The 21,603-nt window shown below is 46.2% G+C and overlaps 1 protein-coding gene across 1 annotated transcript in view; it reads left to right on the top strand.

Moving 5' to 3' along the window:
- The window catches only part of TESK2 (testis associated actin remodelling kinase 2), a gene marked incomplete in the record, with an annotated part of 91,137 nt that overhangs the window by 46,454 nt on the left and 23,080 nt on the right, over positions 1–21,603 (top strand). Inside the window, 2 exon segments of the mRNA XM_073593997.1 lie at positions 313–434; positions 19,236–19,284. Coding sequence (XP_073450098.1) covers positions 313–434; positions 19,236–19,284 — 171 coding nt within the window.

Below are 21,603 nucleotides of genomic sequence, written 5' to 3'. Positions count from 1 at the left end.
TTGACAAGCCACAGTGAACATTAAACCCAGATGAAAAGAGTTGACGCGTTTCAGCCAATAAGACCTTAGTCATTATGACTAAGGCCTTATTGGCTGAAACGCGTCAACTCTTCATCTGCATTCGTTTACTGTGTCTTGTCAATAAAAACAAAGATTTTTTTTTAAAGAGCAACAACCAGAGTGCGGATCATTTTTCCTACCTTACTCAGCCAGCGACTGGATGGAGCACCCGGGAGCTGTGCGATCTTTGTGTTGTATGGGGAGTAGCACTGACTTCTGTTTTATACATTGATTTTGTCTTGTCCTCTCAAGGTGCGGCACCGGACGTCTGACCAGGTGATGGCGCTAAAGATGAACATGCTGAGCAGCAACCGAGCCAACATGCTGAAGGAGGTGCAACTGATGAACCGTCTGTCCCACCCCAACATTCTGAGGTATGGCGCTACGTGTGTCATGTGACCAGGCCGGGGTCATTTATAGAGAGGCACTGCAGAGTCCTGGAGCAATCTATAGCTAGGAGGAGGAGAAAGGAAAATAAAGATCATAATGTTGTCTGCATTAGGAGAAACGCTTTAACCAGCCCGTCCCACCTCCCCCGGGGTCCCACTAAACCGCTCCGAACACCTCGGGGGTGGGAAGGATCAGCAGTCATGTGACCACCTGATCAGAAGCTGGTCTGCCGGCCGCCGATCTTTAGTCCGGTCCAAGAGTCATCTTTGACAGCTCCTCTTTGTTCTGGGTGAGGGCGCTCTCCGCACATAAACATGGCTGCCCAGCGATGCATATGTGTGGCATGTGGATGTTAACCACTTCAATACCGGGCGCTTTCACCCCCTTCCTGCCCAGGTAAATTCTCAGCTTTCAGCGCTGTCACACTTTGAATGACAATTACGCGGTCATGTAACACTGTACACATAGGACATTTTTGACATTTTTTTTCACACTGATAGAACTTTCTTTTGGTGGTATTTAATCAGCACTGGGTTTTTATTTTTTGCAAACAAATGAAAAAAAACGCCAAACGGTTTTTGGAAAAAAATATCCCTTTTCTTTGTTTCTGTTATAAAATTTTACAAATAAGTAATTTTTCTTCACTGATGGGGCGCTGACGAGGCGGCGCTGATGGTGCGCTGACGGTGCGCTGACGAGGCGGCGCTGATGGGGCGCTGACGGGCCGGTGCTGACGGGGCTGTGCTGATTGGGCTCCACTGATTATCAGTGTAAATGCTGTCATAGGCGATCTGATTATCGACTTTCCTTCCCTCGCACATTGAGGAAAGAAAATGCATTTGTTTACATGGGATCAGCTATGATTTGACACAGCTGATCACATTGGTAAAGGGCCACTGTGATTGGCCCTTTACATTGATCTGTAAATCCGCTGTTTCCAAAGGACACAACAATCAGAGAACGCTCGGGGGGGGTTTCTGGAGGAAATCAGTAGACACCCCCCCCCCCTCCCCCCCAGACCTGGACAACCACAGTATAGCTGTCTTTTGGCTAGAGCGCGGTTGGCAAGTGGTTAAAGCCCGCCCTTTTTCTCCCGCACATACTGCATGTGTTTGTTGGTCAACAAAGGTTAGTCTCTCGGTTCTTTCACAGATTAGAGAAGTACCGGCACTGCCGCCCTGTACAATTCCTGGAGGAGCAGCTGGAAGATCCGTTCCTTCTCACCTAGATACACACCCAGAACTACATCTCCCCTTTCACTACGTAGTGAGTGGACAGGATCTCAGGAATCGGGGCAGCGCCACTGTTTTCAGGGCAAGAAATCAATGTAGGTGCAGTATGTGAGGCGGGGCAGAGAAGGGGCGGGGCATGGGCGGAGTCATATGGTCCAGCAGGCACTAATGCTGTTTGGGATGTCAGTGCAGCAGACAGAGGCTCAAACTGAAAATCAGGAGTTCCGGCAGATCAGCTGTTTTTTTTTTTTTTTCTTGCAGCATTTAAAAGTAATAAAAGATGGAGAAATGTGCGTTCTGCAGAGATGTTCGGATTTTTCTTTGAATTCTGACGTACTTTAACCCCTTCTCACCGGCCTCCTCCTGGGCCTTTCAGGGTTCTAAACACAGGCAGACGGAGGCGGGCATTTGGGTCATGTGATTGGCTGGCACATTAGTCACATGATCGGAAAGCTCCCAATCGCTAGTATGGATCCATGTTGGGAGTGCGCTATCAGCACAGTAAGTGGATTTCACAGGACCCCATATATAGGCATGAAGGGCCACCCGCTGATGGGCAGCATGTGTGCGTTCGGCCGGCGTGAAGAGGTAACGTCCATCTCCAGCTGATGGTGAGAGGCGATCGAATGTGGCCGATGTTTGTACAGAAGGAGCCGGGGACACGTCCGAGGCTGCAGATAATAGAATACAACTCGCTGTGCAATTCATATCAGGGTTACATTTAATGAAGCCGATCTATAGATGATTCAAACCATGTATGGGCAGGCTGAATGTAATCAAGCTGATCGATCAACTTGGGGACAACCAACCTGCCAGATTTTACATGCGATTATTGCAAACAGCTGTTTGTAGCCGCTAGTAAAAATCACCGTGTTCTCCATGTGGGGACACAATGGCTCCGCAGGGGGGGATTCACCTGTCAACTCTGTTTTGATGGGGAAATTGAGCAATTTTTCTTTCCTGCAACCCGTGGTTGCAGGCAGCGTCAATTTTGATTTAGTATTGGGCTCCATTTACATTAGTGCAACTTTGGAGCGCCTTTTTGTTGCAATTTTTTGATCCAGCTTTACATTCTATGGATCAAAGTGGCATCAAAAGTGGCACAGGCACCTTTTTTAAGGTTGCAACTTTTAAGTCGCACCAATTTGGATGAGTGACATTGAAAAGAAAGCAGTGTGACTTCTCATGCAACTTTGATATCCAAATAAGTGAGAAATCGCACAAGTGAGTGGAGACTTTTCACTGAAAATAACGGGTTTTGTTACATTGTAACACATTATTGAAGCATTTCTCAACTATTTCCAAACTCATTCTATAGTCCTGCAGTGAAGATCGAATCGGATGTTATTTCTGGTATGAAGAGCTGAACACGCACTACAGACGCGGATTTAGTCATTGTGATTATATAATCCGTCTTCAGATGTCAGATTTCAATGTAGTATTAATCAGAGTCTTGGCTAAAATGGCGTTTTAGTTGTATTTTGGGCATCTGAATTGTTTTAGTCAACTAAAATATGGTTAACCCCTTCACCTTCAGAAGATTTACCCCCCCCCCCCCCCTTTCATGACCAGGCCATTATTTGCTTTTTGCTACTGCGTTACTTTAACTGACAATTGAGCGGTCGTGCGACGCTGTACATAAATTAAATGTTTGTCCTTTTCCCCCCCCACAGATAGAGCTTTCTTTTGGTGGTATTTGATCACCTCTGCATTTTTTTTTTTGTTTTTTTGTTTTTTTTTTTTTGTTTTTTTGTTTTTGTTTTTTTGTTTTTTTTTTTTTGTTTTTTTGTTTTTTTTTTTTGTTTTTTTGTTTTTGTTTTTTTGTTTTTGTTTTTTTGTTTTTTTTTTTTTGTTTTTTTGTTTTTTTGTTTTTTTTTTTTTTTTGTTTTTTTTTTTGCGCTATAAACAAAAAAGATAGACTATTTTGAAAAAAAAAAAGTTTTTTTTACTTTCTGCTATAAAACATCGAATAAAAACCTTGAAAAAAATCGAATTTTTTTCATCAGTTTAGGCCAATATGTATTCTGCTACATATTTTTGGTGAAAAAAAAATGAATAAAATCCCAATAAGCGTATTTTGTTTGCTTTGCGCTAAAGTTATAGCGTCTACAAACTCTTGTGTGTGTGTATGTATATGTGTGTATGTGTGTGTATATATATATATATATATATATATATATATATATATATATATATATATATATATATATATATATATATATATATGTATATGTGTGTGTGTATATATATTTATTATGTATATGTATTTTTTTTTTTTTTTTTACACTAGTAATTGCGGCGATTAGCAACTTATAGCAGGACTGCGATATTACGGCGGGGAATCTGACACTTTTGACACTAATACAGTGATAGTGCTAAAAATAGGCACTGTCACTGTACTAGGACAATCAAAGGGGTTAAATGTGTGTCTAGCCGGTGTTAATGTGTTGCTTCTTTTACTAAACCCCCACACACACTATACAACTTTTGTTGTCAGATTTCTTTTAGATCTATCAAAACTATGTAGTGCGAGGGCCGGCCTGATTGCATACAAATTGTACCTCCTAAGGTGTGTCCTCATATATTATTATATGGTTTTGGTAATTCTGAAGGAAAAGAAAATTTGGATAGTGTGTATCCAGCTTTAGTGATGTGCTTTGGAAACAAAATCCATCCCATCCCCCGCTGACAGGACGGAGCTCTGCGTTGTTTACATAGGCAGAGCTCTGTTCTGTGTCTCTCCTCGGTGATCAGCGGGTGCCGGTGGACATCCAGTGGCCGGCACCCGCTGATTGGTTTGTTCTGTGTCCAATTACAGCACAGCTGCGGCGTGCACCTTCTACCAGACAGTGCCGGATCACGGCGGGGAGGAGGAGGGGGGGGGCGCTAACTTCTGACATACCTTGCCGCAGCGAGGTCCGACGGAAGTGGGGGCAGGTACCTGTCAAACACGGGTACCCGCTCCCCCCTGAAAGGTGCCAAATGTGGCACCAGAAGGGGGGGGGGAGGGGGTGACGGATAAGCGGAGCTTCCACTTTTGGGTGGAACTCCGCTTTAACACCTGGCTGCAGGGAGGAGGATGGCTTCATCTTTGGCTGGCCTTGGCAACATCCTATTGTATAAAGTAATCAATAAAAATATAAACACTGCACTATAACCCCATGTCCCTAGAAAATAGGCAGGGATTCTCTTGTATAACACAATCACAAAGCAATAAATAAAAATATATACAAATCACACTCAAAATCTAATTATAAAATCCATGTGAATAAATTCATCTGAGCAAATCAAGTCCATAAGTAATGTGATGGTGGGTCAAATCTCTTAATAGTAATATCTATCCATTGCCAAAACCGCAGGGAATCCACCACCAGCTTTAGAAAATCGCTTACCAGCTCCCGAAGGCCCCTTTTTACAGGGGGGGGCTGTCGGTGTACACCTGTGGCTTAAAACTCAGCCGAGGCCTTTCTCCGCATCTCGGGGTTCCTCCACACCGCCGATTATTACTCAGTGAGTTGAATGGAGATAATGGAGGTACCAAAAGAAACGAGAGGCTCCACATAGCATAACATCTTTGGTGGGTTTATTGGATAAAAGCACAACAGTAAGTAAGTAAAACGGCTTAAGTTTGGTGTGTCGGCCGGCACACAACCAAACAGACCCGTCCGGGACATGAGGGAGATGGTGACATCAACACGTCGCTCCGCCCTACGCGTTTCATCACAAATGACGTCGTTCTGGGGCCCCAATCCAATAAACCCACCAAAGATTTTAATGCTACGTGGAGCCTCTCGTTTCTTTTGTGTACCCAATCTCTATTCAACTCACTGAGTAATATCGGAGGTGTGGAGGAACCCTGGGATGCGGAGAAAGACCCCCTGTAATAAGGGATCTACAGGAGCTGGTAAGCGGTTTCTACAGCTGGTGGTGGATTAACTGCGGTTTTGATATTGTATAAATTGTTGAGATATTACGCAGTACATGCGGCAGATTTGCACAGAAGCTCTGGGCTCGGCTGCACCTGCCGCTATGCAGGTAAACACAACGGGGAGCGAGAAATGTCCGCACTCCCTGCCGCCATCATTTCACACCTGAGACAAGCCCTGACTGGAGGCGCTTTGTTGTCCCCGAGCCGCGAGGAGCACATTGTTACACGTGAGGCGGCGTTTGTTATTTTATATAATTTGGCCATCTGAATTATATCCATAAAGGAAACAAATGACATCACTTGTGGTTCTAATCATTTTATAGAGGAAGTTTTCATCTATTCTGCGTGTAAAAAAAAAACGTAAATTTTCTATCATATAGCATTGTGAATGGGCACTAAAAGTGGAACTAAACTCCCCAACGTTCTCCCCTCCCCCTTCCAGCAATGCGGTGGTTACATCCCTCGCCCGCCGCTGTCATTTTCAGAAGTGTTGCACCGATACCCTTTGTCTTTATCGAATTCCGTGCGCATGCGTCGGAGGAGGTCATCACCTGCTGGCTAATAAAGAATCTGAGAATTAAGGTGGTGCTGATACTGAGTACTCGTGAAAGTGCTCCCGATATCTGAACCCGATACCTTTTGCAGTGCAATGTGAGGCCATATATAATGAATGGGCGCAAATTGCACTGTAAAGAATCGCATGTCGTTTCCCAGCTGCTCTTATGTGAGCCCAGGCTTGTCATAGCGTTTTCAGCCTGGGTTCACACAGGAGCAGTGCGGGAAACTGCATGCGATTCAGGCAGAAGTGGTACCACATTCCTGTTTAAATTGCATGCAATTCTTTGCTGTGCAATTTGTGCCCATTCATGTTGTTTTGGGCTCAAATCGCACCCCAAAGGTATCTGTTTCGGGTTATCGGGAGCATTTTCACGAGTACTTGTGGAAATACTCGGCATCGGGTCATCCCGAATTTTCAGCCTATTCATTAGCCAGCAGGTGACGACCTCCTCCCACACATGTGCACGGGATTCGGTCACTCCGGGACTGCCAGAGTGTGCTAGAAATACACATTAAACTGCGCATGTGTAGCTCCATATACATTCAATAGAAAACACTGAGCAGGCAGGTAAGTATTATTGCAGAGCAAGACTCTTGTGCAATGAAGAGCCCCCTACTTGCAGTTTTTATTCAAGTTTTAAAGTGGATGTAAGTGAACTCCAACCGGATGACATTTAGTGGGAGATTTATTAAAACTGGAGCTCTCAGAATCTGGTGCAGCTCTGCATGATAGCCAGCAGGAGGAAGGAGGTCCCGATTCCTCTATATAGATCTTTATATCACTAGAGGGGTCACCAGCAGGAGGAAGGAGGTCCTGATTCCTCTATATAGATCTTTATATCACTAGAGGGATCACCAGCAGGAGGAAGGAGGTCCTGATTCCTCTATATAGATCTTTATATCACTAGAGGGGTCACCAGCAGGAGGAAGGAGGTCCTGATTCCTCAATATAGATCTTTATATCACTAGAGGGATCACCAACAGGAGGAAGGAGGTCCTGATTCCTTTTATATAGATCTTTATATCACTAGAGGGGTCACCAGCAGGACGAAGGAGGTCCTGATTCCTTTTATATAGATCTTTATATCACTAGAGGGGTCACCTGCAGGAAGAAGGAGGTCCTGATTCCTCTATATAGATCTTTATATCACTAGAGGGATCACCAACAGGAGGAAGGAGGTCCTGATTCCTCTATATAGATCATTATATCACTAGAGGGGTCACCAGCAGGACGAAGGAGGTCCTGATTCCTTTTATATAGATCTTTATATCACTAGAGGGATCACCAGCAGGAGGAAGGAGGTCCTGATTCCTCAATATAGATCTTTATATCACTAGAGGGATCACCAACAGGAGGAAGGAGGTCCTGATTCCTCTATATAGATCATTATATCACTAGAGGGGTCACCAGCAGGACGAAGGAGGTCCTGATTCCTTTTATATAGATCTTTATATCACTAGAGGGATCACCAGCAGGAGGAAGGAGGTCCTGATTCCTCAATATAGATATTTATAGCACTAGAGGGGTCACCAGCAGGACGAAGGAGGTCCTGATTCCTCTATATAGATCTTTATATCACTAGAGGGGTCATCAGCAGGAGGAAGGAGGTCCTGATTCCTCTATATAGATCTTTATATCACTAGAGGGGTCACCAGCGGGAGGAAGGAGCTCCTGATTCCTCTATATAGATCTTTATATCACTAGAGGGGTCACCAGCTGGAGGAAGGAGCTCCTGATTCCTCTATGTAGATCTTTATATCACTTTATATCACTAGGAGGTCCACCTCCACACTGGGACACTGTACAGAACAAGGCATGGTAAGTCAGGATTTAGGAAAGAGAAGCTGCAGGGTTCCTACAGACAATGATGGTTCCTAACCATCTGTCTGCTTATTTTGGGGATGATCACCTCTTTGAAAGTCGGTTTACCTAAAAGGAGATTTTGGTTTTGAATTTATGTTGGAAAAATAAACCAAGTATCAATTTTTTTTTATCTGTTTCGGAGAGTCCCAACAAGGCCTTGACCATACAAGATTGTGTAGAATGCCTTCAGTTGAGGCAAAAACAATTGGATCTTTTCATCTGGACCTATCCGTCCCTTTTATTGTGGAGAAAAGGGAAGAAGTATTTTGGTCACCTGACAGCCAAGTCACAGAAAACACCTTGATTGGTCCCGGTGTCTCGGTGACATGGCGGTGCATTGAGTGCCCTCTATTGTTCCCAGGAGAAGTTTGCCAAGATCTAATTTTCCTTGGCTGTAATGATGTACCTTTTTTTTCTCTCTCTCCCTTTTATAGAGAAATCCCAAGAAATGTCATTACAATGATCTTTGCTCTCCGAGGTTTGGACTCTGCTTTGTCCCAGGTGGAGGTTACTCTGCGATTTTTCTCTCCAAGTGAAACCCGAATCCTGCAGGATGTAATAAAATAAACAGATCTCCTCTCCGCACAATGGCTGCAAACAAAAGACAAAAAGAAAACTATTTTGCAACAGTAACCGGTTGAGTTTCAGTGACAGGTATTTGGCATTGGGTGTGGGCCTGGAGGGAATTCGAGGTTAACCCCTCCTGCTCCTCCCAGGACATTCAGCAATGAACAGGTTATTATTTTTGGCATCTCGCCCTCTTGGCTCGGAATTGCCAGCTTTTTGGCAGCTTCCAGCCTTCCCTATTTATATTGAGTGATCTCCTTGTATTTGATGAGCGATTCTCCGGCTTGTGTTGCCGTTACGCTCCTCGGCTCTTTACGACTTATTTTTAGCATTTAGATGCTTGCGGCGTGAGCTCATACTCCAGAGATCGAAGCCGTTCCCGCTCCAGAGGTTTTTCTTAAAATAAATCTTTTTTTATTAAAATTTGACACATTTCCATTCTTTATTTTCCTGCCGTGGAAGAGGGAAGGGAGCGTTTTATGACGTTTTGCGTAATGGGCTCGGGAGTTGTTTGTCGGTGAAGATTGATTGCGCCTTTTCACTCGAGTCATTGACTGGTAATTATCGGACGGAGAGTGACGGCTCTCCAGATAGCCGTTCCGGTTGGCTTGGTTTTATTGATGCTGTAGATAAATTCATCACTGAAATGAGGCAATTGACAAGTTCAGAAGCTAATTATTCAGATTTATTGGTTTGCTGTTACACAAGACGGAGAAATTTTGCTTGTGAGATGAACAGATGATGGGGCGGAGTCTGCCTTCTGGAAGTTGAGATATTGATTGGCTCTTCTGGTAAATGAAAACCAATTCAGTGGTCTCCTAGGATAAGATGGCTTAGGTTCATTTTAGTGGGCATGTGATGTTTTTATTATTTCCTTGTTTTTCCAGTTATAAATTACTTCAAGTATTGCATTAATTATGCTCAGGCGTGCAACCAATTTTAAAGTCCACCCTTACTGCGGAAACTGACCTCAAGAAAAGTGGGCAGAGAGTAAAAGACCAGTCACCAGTATGGACTGTGGCCTCTGTGTGGAGGTAGCCATCTTCGTTAGAGGCAGGGCTTTCCTTCTCATGTCAGAACTGCCCCCCCCCCCGATGACTGGTGGGAGACAATTTCAAGAAGCAGGAGAGGAGGTACAGGTTGTCAGGTACATCTTCCTCTCCAGCAAGGAGAACAATCAGCATCAGAGTAGTGACATCACCGAATCTCACTACAAATCTGGTGGGAGCAGCAGTGCCTTAGACCAGGGGTCTCCAGACTATTGCAACAAAGGACCAGTTTACTGCCCTTCAAAATTTAGGGGGGGGGGGGCCGGACTGTGGCCAACGGGAGTAAAAAATGCCCCGGTATCAGTGGGAGTAAATCATGCCCCAGGCTTGGTGGTCAGTGGGAGTAAAAAGAATTGCATCGCTGGTGTAAATGGGAGGAATAGTGTCCCAATATTGGTGTCAGGGGAGGAATAGTGTCCCATCATTGGTGTCAGTGGGAGGAATAGTGTCCCATCATTGGTGTCAGTGGGAGGAATAGTGTCCCATCATTGGTGTCAGTGGGAGGAATAGTGTCCCATCATTGGTGTCAGTGGGAGGAATAGTGTCCCATCATTGGTGTCAGTGGGAGGAATAGTGTCCCATCATTGGTGTCAGTGGGAGGAATAGTGTCCCATCATTGGTGTCAGTGGGAGGAATAGTGTCCCATCATTGGTGTCAGTGGGAGGAATAGTGTCCCATCATTGGTGTCAGTGGGAGGAATAGTGTCCCATCATTGGTGTCAGTGGGAGGAATAGTGTCCCATCATTGGTGTCAGTGGGAGGCATAGTGCCCCATCATTGGTGTCCGTGGGAGGAAAAGTTTCAAAGGGCCGGATAAAGGCAAACAAAAGGCCACAGTTTGGAGACCCCGCCTTAGATGATGTCACAATGTAATGTGAATTGATGGCCAGAAGAGTTTGGAATCTTACTATTGCTGCCTGGTCACCTCCTGCCAGTAACTGCCAATAGACTCTAAAAAAAAAAAAAAAAAATACTACTACACACAGTTGTGCTCATAAGTTTACATGGCAGAATTTCTGATTTCTTGGCCATTTTTCAGAGAATATAAATAACACAAAAACTTTTCTTTCACTCATGGTTAGTGTTTGGCTGAAGTCATTTATTATCATCTGTGTTTACTCTTTTTATATCATAATCACAACGGAAACTACCCAAATGATCCTGATCAAAAGTTTACATATCCCAGTTCTTAATACCGTGTATTGTCCCCTTTACCATCAATGACAGCTTGAAGTCTTTTGTGGTATTTGTGGATGAGGCTCTTTATCTTCTCAGATGGTTCCTCTTGGTAAAAGTCCTCCAGTTCCTGGAAATTCTTGGGCTGTCTTCCATGAACGGCACGTTTGAGATCCCCCCAGAGGGGCTCAATGATATTGAGGTCAGGAGACTGAGATGGCCCCTCCAGAACCTTCACTTTATTCTGCTGTAGTCAATGACAGGACAACTTGGCCTTGTGTTTTGGATCATTGTCATGTTGGAATGTCCAAGTACGTCCCATGTGCAGCTTCCTGACTGAATTAAATGTTCCTCCAGTATTTTTTGATAACATACGGCATTCATCTTATCATCAATTTTGACCAAATTTCATGTGCCTTTGTAGCTCACACATCCCCAAAACATCAGCGATCCACCTTCATACCTTTCATCGTAGACCTTTCTGACTCCTCTCCAAATGTTGTGTTTATGGTTATGGCCAAAAAGCTCAATTTTGGGCTCATCACTCCAAATGACTTTGTATCAGAAGGTTTGAGGCTTGTCTCAGTGCTGTTTGGTGTATTGTAAGCGGATACTTTGTGTAGTAATGGCTTTCTTCTGGAGACTCGACCATGCAGCCCATCTTTCTTCTGGAGACTCGACCATGCAGCCCATCTTTCTTCTGGAGACTCGACCATGCAGCCCATCTTTCTTCTGGAGACTCGACCATGCAGACCATCTTTCTTCAAGTGCCTCCTTATTGTGCATCTTGGAACAGCCACACCACATGTTTTCAGACAGTCCTGTATTTTATCTGAAGTTATTTGTGGGGTTTTCTTTGCACCCCAAACAATTTTTCTGGCAGTTGTGGCTGAAATTTTAGTTGATCTACCTGACCATGGTTTGGTTTCACCAGAACCCCTCATTTTCCACTTCTTGATTAGAGTTTGAACACTGCTGATTGGCATTCTCAATTCCTTGGATATCTTTTTATATCCCTTTCCTGTTTTATACAGTTCAACTACCTTTTCCCGCAGATCCTTTAACAATTCTTTTGCTTTCCCCATGACTCAGAATCCAGAAACATCAGTGCAGCACTGGATGAAAGATGCAAGGGTCTGTCAGGAGTCCAGAAACTCAGTGACCTTTTATACACACACACTAATTACAAGCAGACAGATCACAGGTGAGGATGGTTCCCTTTTAATAGCCATTCAAACCCCTTTGTGTCAACTTGTGTGCATGTTATCACGCCAAAATCACTAGGGTATGTAAACTTTTGATCAGGGTCATTTGGGTAGTTTCTGTTGTGATTATGATATAAAAAGAGTAAATACAGATGATTGATAATAAATTGCTTCAACCAAACACTAACCATGAGTGAGAGAAAATATTTTGTGTTATCATTCATATTCTCTAAAAAAAAAAATGGCCAAGAAATCATAAATTCTGCCAGGGTATGTAAACTTATGAGCACAGCTGTACAATCCTCTCTCAGAACGGTTGTATTTAGTAATTATTTCCATGTTCATTGAGTGCTTTAGGAGTTCTTTAAAAGATCTCTGAGCTCCTTTCTGGTGCTCTTTGAATGGTTGGCAGACGTTTGCTGGAGTGCCTGGAAAACGGCCAACATCGGACTGAAAGGGGTTCTGAAGGCTTGAGGGGTTTTTATTTTTTATACCTTTAAAAGAGAAGTATGTGTTTTGTTTTGTTTTTTTTTGTTGTTTTTTTATTTTTTTTTGCCAATTATACTTACCTAGGTGGATGCAGCAGCTGTCCCCCGACGTCTCTTCATTGAGAATCGAGCCACGGAACACCGCCGATGGCTCGGTTCTCTCATCTCCCAGGGAGGAGAGCTGCTGGCTGTCAATCGGCATCTCTCCTGCTCTGCTCCTCTACACTCATTGGAGTGCTGAGCTGTGGAGGGCGGGGGAGCGGCTCGCTGAGAGGCTGAGACTGCCGTTGGTCCAGGCAGCTGGTGGATCCAGACTCTATTGTCGGGATGATGCGGTGCCTGGACTGATATCGGTGACATCAGCAGAGAGAGGAGCCCAGCCAACGAGCTTTCCCCCAACTTCTCATTTTAATACATTCCCTGCATTATGGTAAAAAAAGACTTCTGTGATGAGGAACCCCCCCCTCCCCTCCCCCAGCCTACCATAAACACCTACCTGAGCCCAATCTCGATCCAGCGATGTGGCCAAGTGCAGCGTCTCTCTCTGCTCTCTCTCACTCACAGGACACAGAGGCAGCAGTGGGAGCCATTGGCTCCTGCATCTGTCAATCAAATCCTGTGGCAGCGGAGAGGCCAAGCCACACTGTGTGTCTATAGACGCAGGTAGCGTGGTTTGGGATTGAGCCTGCATGAGTACCTCCATAGCAAGCAGCTTGTCATGCGGGCACTCGCCAAAGGGGAGGAGTTAGGAGTGCCGGCAGGGGACCCCAGAAGAGGAGGATTAGGGCAGAATCTGGTGCAGCTCTGTAGAGAATCCAATCAGATTACAGATTTTATTATCAAAGCTTCATTTACAAAGCTGAAGTTGGAAGCTGATTGGCTGCCATGAGGAGCTGTGCCGGTTTTTTTTCTGCTCCCCCATTGACACTTGTGTGTGACAAGTCATCCCCCACGTGTTCCAATGATAACCATCCTTATATGTGCGACTTAAATTTGCAGTGACTTGAAAGGCGTTCATGCACTATGCTTCAACTTTCATGCAACTTGAGGGCCATAGACTTTTTTTTTTTTTTCTCTCCTTTAGAAGTGATCACCTCTGTTCTAAGCTGCATGAGTTGCTCAGAGAGGTGGGGAAGGAGAAACCACAGCACACTGGTCTTTCCAGTGAATGACTGGGGGGGGGGGGCGAGTCAGGACAATTCTGATCTTAGGAGGAGAGCAGGCAGAGTTCCCAGCTCAACCAGAAAACGGTGCTCTTTTGCCTAGTGTGGTCAGTTTTTGATAGGAAAGCAGAGGGACTGACAGGAACACCAGGAATTTCAATACAAAGAGAACAGGAGACGTCTCCATACCAGTACATGGGACAGCAGCCACATATCAGGAAGATGAAATGTTGGGGTAACAAACGCTTTAAGCATTCTGTGTGTGAAGGTAAAAGGTAAAAATCCTTCAAATGATTGTCAAGTTGTTTGTTATTTTTAACTTAAAAAAAAAAAAATGTTCTATTTACCAGCTCTGTGTAATGGTTTTGCACAGAGCAGCCCTGATCCTCCTCTTCTCGGCTCCCCCGCCCGTACTCCTGGCCCCTCCCTCCTGATGAGTGCCCCCTCATCAAGCAGCTTGTTATGGGGGGTACCCCAGCCGAGTCACAGCTATCTCTGTCCATTCAGACACTAAGCTGTGACACGGCCCCGCCCCTCGCTCTCCTGATTGGCTGACTTTGACAGCAGCAGGAGCCAATGGTGCCCCGTTACTAACTCGGCCAATTAGGAGGGGAGTCCCAGGCAGCCGAATCTAGAGGGGGCTCAGGTAGGTATTTGGGGGGGGTGAGGGGGGAGGGGCACACAGAAGGCTTTTTATCTTCATGCATAGAATGCACCTTCTGCCTTTACAATCACTTTCAGTAAGCACCTCACTCTCATCAACCCCCCCCCCCCCTTTTATATTTACCCCGAGCGCAATCTCGATCCACCACTGAGCACAATAATAGAGGCGCTCTCTCTCCTAATTGGCTCCCACTGCTATTAATCCCACGCACTGAGGAGAAGGGGGAGGGGCGAGCTCTGCTCTTTGTCTTAGCGGGGCTCAGGAGCGAGCACACTGCAGGGGGGAGGAGCCAGGAACGCCAGCAGGGGGGAGGAGCCAGGAACGCCAGCAGGGGGGAGGAGCCAGGAACGCCAGCAGGGGGGAGGAGCCAGGAACGCCAGTGGGAGATTTGAAAAGAAAAAAAAAAAAACACATTACACGGAGCAGGTAAGTATGACGTGTTTGTTTTATTTATATATATATATTTGTATTATTATTTTACCTTTTAATATCACTTTAAAGCTGTTTTCATTTTTCATATATAAAGTTTCATAGATGGTCGATCTGGTAGTGAAATGTTATTTGGGTCATTTTATAATGCCAATCCTTTTAATGTTTGGCTGCGTTCCATTGGCACAGAACCGGCCGTGTCGGATTCCTCTGGTAAGCCGGACTCTTCTCTAGATAAGAGTGTGAATTATCTGATGAGGAGACGAGGAGAGTGCCCGCGGTCTCTGTGGCCCCCGCGGTCTCTGTGGCCCCCGCGGTCTCTGTGGCCCCCGCGGTCTCTGTGGCCCCCGCGGTCTCTGTGGCCCCCGCGGTCTCTGTGGCCCCCCCGGTCTCTGTGGCCCCCGCAGTCTCTGTGGCGGTCTCTGTGGCGGTCTCTGTGGCCCCCGCGGTCTCTGTGGCCCCCGCGGTCTCTGTGGCCCCCCCGGTCTCTGTGGCCCCCGCGGTCTCTGTGGCCCCCGCGGTCTCTGTGGCCCCCGCGGTCTCTGTGGCCCCCGCGGTCTCTGTGGCGGTCTCTGTGGCCCGGCGGTCTCTGTGGCCCTGCGGTATCTGTGGCCCCGCAGTCTCCTTGTCTGTCTGCTTATCAACTTTATCTGTCCGTTACAATTTTCTGATTCTTCAGAGGAATTACATTTGTATGAAATTAATTTAAAAGAACCCTGGGGGGGGGGTGGGGGGGGGGCGGGGGGATGGTGCTAAAGCCGGCCATAAAAGGATCGAATCTCTTCTTGTACAGCGGGGATTGGCAGAGGTTTGATCCATGTATGGGGCAGGCTGGTTGTACACAGCAGTCTGTCAGCAAGTCATAGCCAATGAATAACGGCCGGGACCTGTCGATCGGCTGTGTCCAATCACCACCCAGAGCTCTGTGTTGACAATGAACACAGAGCTCAGTACAGAGTGAACAAAATCTTGTTTTTTTTTTATACCGAGTGCCCTCATGGAGAGCGGCTTTCCCTGGGGGCACCTGTGCGGCACGCTCCCGAGTCCTGCTGCTGCATCTATTGACACAAACATCAGGACTCAAAACCCGCCCCCTGGCTGCCGTGTCACTGGGTTTGATCGAGAGCAGCGGGAGCCAATGGCTTCCGCTGCTCTCAATCTATCCAATGAGGACCTGAGACAGCGGCTGGAGCCCCTGAGCTTTTGCACGTTGCTGGAACGATCGGGTTCAGGTAAGAAAAAGGGGGGCTCTGGGGGGGGGCGGCCGCAGCACAAAAAGTTTCTCACCTGTTAATGCACAGAATACAAACCATCAGACTTTACAACTCCTTTTAAATATTGTCCTCAGGAGGCCACAACACCTTCCACATAAATGTACAAAAATACGTAAAAACACAAATATTATCTATTTCAGCTCCGAAAGGTTTTACCCCCCCCCCATGACCAGGCCATTTTTTGCTATTCAGCACTGCACTGCTTTAACTGACAATTGCACGATCGTGAAACATTGTACCCAAATAAAATAATTTCTTCACACAAACAGAGATTTCTTTTGGTGGGATTTGATCACCTCTGCGTTTTTTTACTTTCTGCTCTAAAACATATTCAATAAAATAATTAAGAAATCAAATTTCTTCATAAATTTTGGTAAAAAAAACCCCCAACAACCGAATATAGATTGATTGATTGATTGGTGTCTACAAAGTATGGGATATATACGGGAATTTTTATTTTTTCTTATACTAGTAATGGGGGTGATCAGCGACTTATAGCGGGACGGCGGGAAATCTGACACTAACTCCACTGACCTCACCAGTGACGCCAATACAGTGATCGGTGATAATACTATACACTGTCACTGTACTAATGACACTGGCTGGGAAGGGGTTAACATTTGGGGCAATCAAAGGGTTAAATGTGTGCCTATGTTTACTATGTGCTGCTGAAGTGCTCTGAAGGGAAACAAAAACTGGCACATGGCTGCGATCAGCAGAGAGCTCTGTGTTGTTTACATACACAGAGCTCTCTCCTGTCACTCGCTCCACTGATCAGCGGGTCCTGGCCATAAATATTGGTGATCGGCATGTGCCAATGCCAGTGACAGCACAGCCAGGTGTGCGCACGCCCCCTAATAAAAAATGTGTATATATCATTGTATATATCCGTGATTCTGTGCAGCCGGCCCGTCCTGTAAGACTACAGTGTGCGGTTGGCAAGTAGTGATATCAGTTTAACCACACAAAGCGCCCTGGATGCGGGCCGACCTCGCTACAGGCAAACGACGGCCACAGCACGGTCATCCAGTTCTGAGAGGGCATCTAGTAACGTCCTCCCAGAACTGCGCGCTCGCTGCAGCCCGCATCCAGGACGCTTTGTGATCCCTCTGTCCTTTGGACACAGCTGATCACAGATCAGAGTAAAGGGCCAATCACAACTGATCACAATGTAAATACACTTCCAGGTCATCGGCATTCCTTTCCTCACGCACTGTCACAACATGAGGAGAGGAGAGCTGATAACCAGCAATCCTGACGGGACATTTACAGTGAGGCCCCATCAGTGCCCCCTATCCCTATTAGTGCCCATCAGTGCAGCCTATCCCTATCAGTGCGGCCTATCCCTATTAGTGCCCATCAGTGCGGCCTATCCCTATTAGTGCCCATCAGTGCAGCCTATCCCTATCAGTGCGGCCTATCCCTATTAGTGCCCATCAGTGCGGCCTATCCCTATTAGTGCCCATCAGTGCAGCCTATCCCTATCAGTGCGGCCTATCCCTATTAGTGCCCATCAGTGCGGCCTATCCCTATTAGTGCCCATCAGTGCGGCCTATCCCTATTAGTGCCCATCAGTGCGGCCTATCCCTATTAGTGCCCATCAGTGCGGCCTATCCCTATTAGTGCCCATCAGTGCGGCCTATCCCTATTAGTGCCCATCAGTGCGGCCTATCCCTATTAGTGCCCATCAGTGCGGCCTATCCCTATTAGTGCCCATCAGTGCGGCCTATCTCCTATTAGTGCCCATCAGTGCGGCCTATCCCTATTAGTGCCCATCAGTGCGGCCTATCCCTATCAGTGCGGCCTATCCCTATTAGTGCCCATCAGTGCGGCCTATCCCTATTAGTGCCCATCAGTGCGGCCTATCCCTATTAGTGCCCATCAGTGCGGCCTATCCCTATCAGTGCCCATCAGTGCGGCCTATCCCTATCAGTGCGGCCTATCCCTATCAGTGCCCATCAGTGCGGCCTATCCCTATCAGTGCCCATCAGTGCGGCCTATCCCTATCAGTGCCCATCAGTGCGGCCTATCCCTATCAGTGCCCATCAGTGCGGCCTATCCCTATCAGTGCCCATCAGTGCGGCCTATCCCTATCAGTGCCCATCAGTGCGGCCTATCCCTATCAGTGCCCATCAGTGCGGCCTATCCCTATCAGTGCCCATCAGTGCGGCCTATCCCTATCAGTGCCCATCAGTGCGGCCTATCCCTATCAGTGCCCATCAGTGCGGCCTATCCCTATCAGTGCCCATCAGTGCGGCCTATCCCTATCAGTGCCCATCAGTGCGGCCTATCTCTATCAGTGCCCATCAGTGCGGCCTATCCCTATTAGTGCCCATCAGTGCGGCCTATCCCTATTAGTGCCCATCAGTGCGGCCTATCCCTATCAGTGCGGCCTATCCCTATCAGTGCGGCCTATCCCTATCAGTGCGGCCTATCCCTATCAGTGCGGCCTATCCCTATCAGTGCCCATCAGTGCGGCCTATCTCTATTAGTGCCCATCAGTGCGGCCTATCCCTATCAGTGCCCATCAGTGCGGCCTATCCCTATCAGTGCGGCCTATCCCTATCAGTGCGGCCTATCCCTATCAGTGCGGCCTATCCCTATCAGTGCCCATCAGTGCGGCCTATCCCTATTAGTGCCCATCAGTGCGGCCTATCTCTATTAGTCCCTAGCAGTGCGGCCTATTAGTGCCGCCTATCGATGAAGAAGAAAAATTACTTGCAATTTTATTTATTTTTATCTGAAACTAACATTTTTTTTTTTTTTCTGTCTTTTTTCATTTGTTTAGTAAATAGTAAAGTCCCTCAGCGGTGACTAAATACCAGCACAAGAAAGATCTATTTGTGTGAAAAAAATGATAAAAATGTCCTATGTGTACAGTGTATGACCGCACAATTGTCACTCAGTGTGACAGTGCTGAAAATTGGCCTGGGTAGGAAGGGGGTAAAAGTGCCCAGTATGCAAGAGGTTAAAGACAAAGGTGACCATATACATGTAAAAACAAAGAAGATTGCAACTGTAACACCACAAGAGTTCTGTGTATGCGTTTCGGGGGTTATGTGTTCCTGTGCAGACTTTTGAAGTATCTTGTGCCCTCGGTAGTGATGGTCTTTTCTCTATTGGTTGTGTATTTTGTTGTGTATTGTGGGGTTGTGTGACATGAAGTCTCTCTTGTGTCTCCTCCTGTAGGTTCATGGGAGTGTGCGTTCACCAGGGCCAGCTGCACGCGCTGATCGAGGTAAGATTTCACTCGTGATCGCCATCGTCTCGCTTTCTGCTGCTTTCTTGAGTTACAGTAACTGACGGCTGTGACATTTGAGCAACCACGCTGACTTGTGAAATCCCGCAAACACGCCCTCATTGGGCAATAATTCTGATGGACTCGATACCAACAAACTTTGTGTAACCTGCACTCGGTGACCAATCACATTCTCACGTTTGTTTTTCATCTTTTACATTTTGGCTACTAAGGAAATTCATCTACAATGCTGACATTAAAGTGTTACTAAACCCACAATAGTAAATGCAGAATAGCATGCTTGTTATACTCACTCCCTCTGCCTTATGTAAGAAGGCTGTTTGGTCCTGTCTTCTCTGATCCTCCCCTTCTTCCACTGTCCACAATCATCTCCTAATAGAACAGAGCCTTGGGGGGGCTCTCTGCACATACACAGTTTGGTGTGTATTGCTAGAGAGGTTTTTTTTTTTCTTGTGAGGGTGCTTGTGATCAGCACAGGGGCCAATCAGCACTGTCTAAACAGAGGGTTAGGGATTCTACAGCCTCATAGGACAGTCAGAGGAGAATGAAAACTCCTTATACAAGCTTGAAGTAATTAGACTGCAATATACTGCTGTTGAGAAAAGCTATTTAGCAGTTTATATTTACTAAAAAAATGCATTTCCATATTCTGTGTACTGTTGGAGATCAGATATAGTGAATGCAGGCTCCTGGGGAGATCAGATATAGTGAATGCAGAGTCCTGGGGAGATCAGATATAGTGAATGCAGGGTCCTGGGGAGATCAGATATAGTGAGTGCAGGCTCCTGGGGAGATCAGATATAGTGACTGCAGGCTCCTGGGGAGATCAGATATAGTGACTGCAGGCTCCTGGGGAGATCAGGTATAGTGAGTGCAGGCTCCTGGGGAGATCAGATATAGTGAGTGCAGGCTCCTGGGGAGATCAGATATAGTGAGTGCAGGCTCCTGGGGAGATCAGATATAGTGAGTGCAGGCTCCTGGGGAGATCAGATATAGTGAATGCAGGCTCCTGGGGGAGATCAGATATAGTGAGTGCAGGCTCCTGGGGGAGATCAGGTATAGTGAGTGCAGGCTCCTGGGGAGATCAGGTATAGTGAATGCAGGCTCCTGGGGAGATCAGATATAGTGAGTGCAGGCTCCTGGGGAGATCAGATATAGTGAGTGCAGGCTCCTGGGGAGAGCAGATATAGTGTATGCAGGCTTTAGCAACACTTTAATGGGAAGGGGTAATGAGATCAGATCCATAGGCCATCACGGCCAATATTACACCATTACAGATGGGCAGATGATGTCATAACTTCATTCGGTTGTCAGATGCATTGTAAAGCATGGAGAGGCTGATCATACATTGTGCTATCAGATCCGAGTCTGGACCCCTTTCCATATCTGGAATGTCGATGTTTAGTTATATAAATGGTGTGTTTGGTTCTGAGTCTGGGAGGACAGTTATTGGTGCAATTTATTGTGTTACAAAAATGTATTTCACAAACGCAGAACATCCGTTCTATTGAAGCCAAACTCCGACGTATTCCTTTCTTGTACTCAGTTCTCTATTTCCAGTTCTCATTCATCCCCTTCTCTTTCTTTTCTTTATTTTTTTTTCTCTTACGCTCTCCTTTTCTCCCGCCCCCCCTTCCCCCTTTTTCTTTTTCCTTCTCCTTCTTTCTTCTCTCCTCTCCACTTCTCTTCCCGTCCCTTATTTTTTCTCTTTCTCTCCTCTTTCCCTTTCTTTCTTTCTCTTTCGTTCTCCTCTTTCTTTTACTTCTGTCTTTCTCTCTCCTCAGCCTTTCTTTCTCTCTCCTCGCCTTTCTTTCTCTTTCTGCTTGTTCTTTCTCTCTTTCTCTTCTTTTCTTTCTCTCTTTCTCTTCTTTTCTTTCTCTCTCGTCTCCTTTATTTCTCTTCTCTCCTCTCCTTTCTTTCTCTCCTTTCCTTTCCTTTTCCTTTCCTTTCCTTTCCTTTCCTTTACTTTCTTTTCTTCTCTCTCTCTCTCTCCTCCTCCTTGCTTTCTCTCTCTCCTCCTCCTTGCTTCTCTCTCTCTCTCTCCTCTCCTTGCTTTCTCTCCTCTCCTTGCTTTCTCTCCTCTCCTTGCTTTCTCTCCTCTCCTTGCTTTCTCTCCTCTCCTTGCTTTCTCTCCTCTCCTTGCTTTCTCTCCTCTCCTTGCTTTCTCTCCTCTCCTTGCTTTCTCTCTCCTCTCCTCCTCCTTGCTTTCTCTCTCTTCTCCTCCTCCTTGCTTTCTCTCTCTTCTCCTCCTCCTTGCTTTCTCTCTCTTCTCCTCCTCCTTGCTTTCTCTCTCTTCTC

The sequence above is a fragment of the Aquarana catesbeiana genome, linkage group LG07 (genome assembly GCF_042186555.1).
Source record: "Aquarana catesbeiana isolate 2022-GZ linkage group LG07, ASM4218655v1, whole genome shotgun sequence".
NCBI classification, from domain to species: domain Eukaryota; kingdom Metazoa; phylum Chordata; class Amphibia; order Anura; family Ranidae; genus Aquarana; species Aquarana catesbeiana.
Note: the sequence above shows the minus strand (reverse complement) of the source record. Positions and strands in the feature narration are given on the sequence as shown.